This window comes from Octodon degus, unplaced genomic scaffold, assembly GCF_000260255.1.
Source record: "Octodon degus isolate 3935 unplaced genomic scaffold, OctDeg1.0 scaffold00014, whole genome shotgun sequence".
Classification (NCBI taxonomy): Eukaryota; Metazoa; Chordata; class Mammalia; order Rodentia; family Octodontidae; genus Octodon; species Octodon degus.
The window spans coordinates 9,422,738-9,428,737 of record NW_004524590.1 but is presented as its reverse complement, the minus strand read 5'-3'; the positions used below and the strand labels follow the sequence as shown (position 1 = coordinate 9,428,737).

The 6,000-nt window shown below is 46.0% G+C and overlaps 1 protein-coding gene across 1 annotated transcript in view; it reads right to left on the bottom strand.

The window, feature by feature from the left end:
• Positions 1 to 3,108: 3,108 nt before the first annotated feature.
• The window catches only part of Tfcp2l1 (transcription factor CP2 like 1), a 59,361-nt gene continuing 56,469 nt past the window's right edge, over positions 3,109 to 6,000 (bottom strand). Inside the window, exons 14-15 of the mRNA XM_004626343.2 lie at positions 4,802 to 4,853; positions 3,109 to 3,708 (exon numbers count right to left, since the gene is read on the bottom strand). Coding sequence (XP_004626400.1) covers positions 3,662 to 3,708; positions 4,802 to 4,853 — 99 coding nt within the window. The 3' untranslated portion in view covers positions 3,109 to 3,661. The remainder of the gene's footprint in view (positions 3,709 to 4,801; positions 4,854 to 6,000) is intronic.

The window sequence follows — 6,000 nt, the reverse complement described above, 5'->3', positions numbered from 1 at the left end:
AGTCAGCAACTTCTGACATTGCCAGTCCTGTGGATAACCCACTACTATTATGGACTACTGGACTATATTGGATTATTTTGCTGAATTCACACACCTACAATATTTAAATGGCAACGGAATACCCATCTCTAATAAAACTAAACAAAAAAAGGGGCATATAAATGAAGGACCATTTTGTATCTGTATATACAAAATAGGCTAGACATATAGTTACTTTCTCTTAATTTAATGAGAAGATTTATACTAATAGTGTTTAGACAGGATATCATATCTGCATCTTGTACTATGAATAACTACTAAGACAACAATATGCAATGTACTAATTACTGAAACTGTCCTACTAATTGGTTTTGAAATTGTCTCATTGCCATTTGTTTCTCAATAAAATTACTAAAAATAAATAAATAAAAAGGAAGGCAAGGAAAGCTAACACCAGCACACATGGCAGAGAACGAAAGACTACAAACAGCAATCTTCTGGTAACAGACTTTTATTAGACCTTTTGGAATTATGCAGTAAAAATACCAAGGTCTCACATTTATTTGAATTAAAATGCTGTAGCCCGGGTGTGGCATCCCTCAGGTACGGTGGTTACAGAGACCCTGAAGGGCTGAGGCTCACACCACCTGGTCGTGGTTCTTCCACGAAGAAGAAGTGTGGCCGTGAGTGAATTATTTCAGCTCTGCGTGACTCGGTGGAAGGAAATGCGTAGTCTTGACCTTTCCCCAGGACTAGCAGGGGGGCAGGAACAGAGTGACGTAGACCCAGTGATGTTGAGACAGGTAGAGAGAGAGCACAAAAGATGAAAGCAAAGCAGTTGTAAAAATAGTGGAGCCAAACACAGACTGAGAGGGAGAGAGGTGAGCTTCCCCACTGCCCGCTGCAGCGTCACGCCCCACAGAGAAACACCTGGTGAGGAGCACAGCCTTAGCAAGTGCGCCAAGACAACTCCACGGAGAAGTACTTGTCTTTCCAAGAACTAGTCCAAGTGGACATCCAACACTAAACAGCGAAGCGGGACTCCTTCCTACTCCACAACATATACAAAACTTTACTCAGAATAACCAAAGACCACTGTGAGAATTAAACCTACAAAAATTTGTAAGAGAAAACCTAGGCATTAATCTTCCTGACCTTGGATAAGGCAGTGGTTTCTTAGATATGGCACCCAGAACACAAGCAATAACAGCAAAAATCGGGAGCTTGGACATCATCCAAATTAAAATCTTTTGTGTTTCATAGGACACTATTAAGAAAGTGAGGTTGATACACAGCATGGAGAAAAATTTTACAAAGCATTATGCAATAAAGGTCCTGAAGCTCACGTACACCAACAACTCATACAACTCAGGAAGAGAAAGACTGATTTTAAAATGGGCAGCAGACCCAGACAGACGTTTTCGCAAGGAAAGGCACACAAATGTCAGTAACCACACGAAAATCCACCAGGGAAATGCAGATTCACGTAGTGAGACGCCACCTCACACTTGCCAGGACTTTATGACAAAGAAGACAGACAACAGCAAGTGTCGGGGAGGGTGCAGACTGCAGGCGGGAAGGCGCCGTGCTTCAGCTACTGCGGAAAACATCCCAGCGGTTGTTTGAAAAGTTAAGCATGGCGTCACTGTTATGAACAGGTAACTCCTCTCCTGCTATATTCCCAGAAGAAATGAAAATAGGTGTCCACACAAAAACTTGTACAGAGATGTTCATAGCAGCATTACTCACAATTGCCAAAAAGTAGAAATATCCAAAATGTCCATCAACTGATGTGGTACATCCAGACTCTGAACTATTACTTGGTGACACACAGAAATGAAGCACTGGTACATGTTCAATGCGGCTGATCCCTGAAAATACACTAACTGTAAGAAGCTTTCAGAGAGAACACACTGTGTGGTCTACATACACGGAATGGCCAGAACAGAGAAATCTCCATAAAAAGTAGACATGTGGTTTCTTAGCTCTGAGGAAGCTGGAGGAAGTGATAGCCAAGGGACACAGGGGGCCAGGAGAGTATTCTAAAATTGATGCACTTCCTTGAATATACCCCAAACAACACAACTGTACACACTAAGTAGGGAAACTGTACTGTATGTGAATTATATGTCAATAAGGCTGTTAACCCAACCCAACCCCTCTCTCTCCTAAAAGAAGAGTCAGGATGTGTCTTCACTCTGCAGGAGTACCATGGCTCTCGACCCAACATAATTCCTAATGGATCCCCTTTACTCTCTGAAGGATCCTGGGATGTGACGTTATACAGGTGGCTTTGCCCCTCTGGACCCCAGTTTCCCCATATGTACAACAAGATGTACCATGTTCTGAGCCTAGCACCATGCTGCCGTCCACAAAAGCTTCACTTGAGAAGCTGTAGAAGCATACTCGGTGGCCACAGGGTTCACCAGCGTTTGCGAGATGAGCCCAAATGAGCAAAGAGCTGAAGCCCCGGGCTCAGACTGACCACTGGACCTCAAGTCCCAGAGGAAAGACAAAAACTAATTCATGAGTCTGTCACAGTTACTGATAGTCATGTTTCCCCACAGCTAAGAAAGGTGACGCAATCTTTCCAGTGAAAAGCCCCCTAAACATATCCCCTACAAATGAAAAGAATGCTAAACACCTAAGAACCTCCCCTCAACAGATAATCCAGTGTCCTCAGCAAGTGTGATTATCCAGTGGCCAGCCACAGCTTCTTTAAGTGGGATCTTGTAAGTCCACCCTTAAGGGTCTGATACTATGACAGTCAAGGCCATCTGATGATACAGTGGGATGCTTATTTCCTAGTCCTCCTTACCCCTGGCTGCTGAAGAGATAAAATTATAGCCGAGTAGATCAAGAGGAATCACCTGTTTCTCATGCCTTCTCTACTCATAAAAATGCACAAAGAAAGTCTTTCTAATCCACCCACCTTCCAACTCCCAGATAACTTCAGGATTAGCATCCGTGAGACAGGGATCGTGCCAATGCACATACACACAAGTACATCTCTGGGGTTTGCAGCAATAGATTCTTAGAAACATGGCGAACTAAGAGAAACTTCCTTTTTGTTCATTGAAAAGAAAGTTTTGTGCTATTATCTGTTCGTTTCTTCTTTGCAAGAGAGCCTTTTTTATCAGTATCTCTTCTGAGTAACTATTTTGCAAATACAGTGTATTAAATAGTGTTATTTTCTTTAAAAAATATGGTGAAGGTAACAGAAGAAGGTACAGGACGGCATCACTCCCACCAATTCATCTAAGAACGGGACAAAGGTGCTCACCAGGGTCACTGAGATAGAAATACAGAGACAGGAGAACAGGAGAAACGACCCCGATGAGCCAGCAGCACTAGGCTTGGAGCCAGCTACGCAGGGACGAGATGGCGCAAGGGGGGCAAAGCTTTCTCTGGAGGCAGGAGAGTGACCAGCAGGGACAACACACGTGGTACCAAGATTCCCAGTGAACCTCTACCTAGGGGCATGGAGCTTGGAGAGCCACCCGGTCTCTGCATGCCAGACTTTGAGTCCACAGGTTTCTGCTGGTTGGTGTCTGTAGCCGTCATGGAGTGGGCAGGGTCCCTCCTGGCTTCAGCTTGCCGGGTGAGACCGCAGCTGGCAGTGGTGCAATTTCCACATCCAAGGGCTTCCTGGGGCCGGGAGGCAGGGCGCTCCTGCCGCTGCTCAGAGTCCGCACTTCAGGACGATGTGGTAGCCATCGTTGCTCTCAGCTGCAACAGAGAAACAGGAGCATTTCACAGGACTAGAGGCACAGCGCTGTGGGCTTTGCAAGTCCCAAAAGGCGTGGGTCAGGACAGCAGCACAGGTGCCAAGATAAGGCGACAGAGGAGGAAAGGCTTGAGCAGCCACCTTAGCAGCTGCCTTGCCAAGTTCATTTCTGTGCACCTTGCCACCACAGCCAAGGGGAACAGCAACTGTGTCCAAGGAAACTTCGGACAGACTCGGGTTCTCGGGCCCATAAAGGCATTCATTTCCTGGGCTATAGCTTAGATACGGATTGTGGGATTCTGGCTCCTCTCCTCCTCTCCCTCTCAGTTTCCCCAGTGGTAGGAGATGAGCAGCTTACCCCTTCAGTTGCTCCCACCACTACATGCTGTCTTGTAACAGGCCCAAAAGAAATAGCGGCCACTGATCCTGGACTAGAACCTCCACAATTGTGAACCAAACTAAACCTTCCCTCTTTTTAAGTTTATTGTCTCAAGTATTTTGTTATAGTCATGGAAAGCTAACCAATACAGACTAGACTCACAAAATAAGGAGTGAAATGGCCTCATCACAGTTGAAGGTCCACAGACCAGTCACAGGGCTTCTCTGCCAACACTGTCCATCTGATTACTATACCAGTTCCAAGAAAAGAAGACACTAGGTCATTCTTCGCCTTTTATGAATAGACATATGGTCCTGCCACACAGCTCTCTCACTGCAGGGAGTGGGTGTACTGATGTTCTCTCAGGGCATCTAGCTCAGGTAGATCCTTGTGCTCCCCCTGAAGTCCCAATGCATTCTTCTGGCCACTGTATTCCATGCTTGGGCTTCCTAGTATTGGAAATCCTCTAGGAAAATGCAAACAGATCTTGTTCTACTCAGCCCTGAGCCCATGGAAAACAAAGTGCCTGGCTCAAGATCTCCCCTTCAGAAGTGACTCTGAGGCCGGTCTTCTAGCTCTACCTTCCAGGAAGCCTGCACTTTCAAGCTGAGCCCCTTCTGGAGGGGCCCACGCAGGCTGCTCTGCGCTCACGCCGCAGCCCTACAGGGTGCGCATCACATGCTCCTATTAGACAAAGAGGGGTTGGAGGGCTTTACCTTTTAGTGTGCTGAGAATGAAACAAGATTCATCTTGGAAATTCTGCACCATCTGAAAAGTAAAAGAAAAAACATATTGCCTCTGTAAAGAGTTTAATCATATAAAAAGGCTCTTGGTGACCCAAAGACACGCACAGCTTCAGAAATGACCACTGCAGAACTCAGGCACACGAGGACACAGCCACCGCCAAGAAATGGGAGGTACAGAATTGATGTGTTCCCCCACTGGAATTTAGTGACAAATCTGCTTGAGACATGGGGTCAAGATGCTCCTGTTAACTGTGTATTATGGTGTGCATCTATAATCCCAGGAGGATGAGCCAGGGATATCATCGTGATTTTGAGGCTGGCCTGGACTATACAGTGAGTTCAAGGATGGCTTAAACTACATAGCGAATGGGCTGGGGAGATAGCTCAATGGTCTGAGCACCTGTCTGTCAAGCACAAGGAGGTGGGTTTGATCCCCATGCTGGCCACTGAAACCGGGCCTGGTGGTGCATGCCTGTAATCTTAGGGCTGGGGAGGCTGAGACAGGAGGCTCACTCACTATGAATCTGAGCTGTGTAGTGAGATCCTGTACCAAATAAATAATAAAACATTAAAAAATATATATATATAGTGAAACCCTATCTTACAAAAAGGTGTTCCCACTCCCTAGGGCACTCTGGGATTTGTTTACACTTGTTTCCCATCTCCTGAGTCACTGGGGCTTCTAGTTTCTACAATGGCCATACGATAGGAACACGGATGCATACAATAAAAAGAGCAAGAGAGAAAAAACAAAACATAAAAATGCACTGCATAACCATGTCTTGGCCACCAAGGGACCACACATACAGTGATGGTGCAGAACGTTACCGGAGCTGAAGAGCTCTACATCTGTGACGGCACAGCGGTGACAAGTAACACAGCCACGCAACGCACTATTCCTGTTTGTGATGATGGTGCAGTCTCCCTGGTATGCTGCCAGCCGGTACACACGATATCTAATATTGATGACGATAATGATAAACGCCTATCTAGTTTATGTACTTGCTATGCTTTTTGATATTTTAGAGCATATTCTCCTATTTGTAGAAAGTTTGTCCTGTTTCACTGGTGGCGGCACCTTTCAGCTGCACGGAGAGCCGTGCCCATGGCTGACCTAGAGCGCTGAGGTTTGTGTGGGGGCAGTTTAGGATGCCGGCATGATGCCGAGT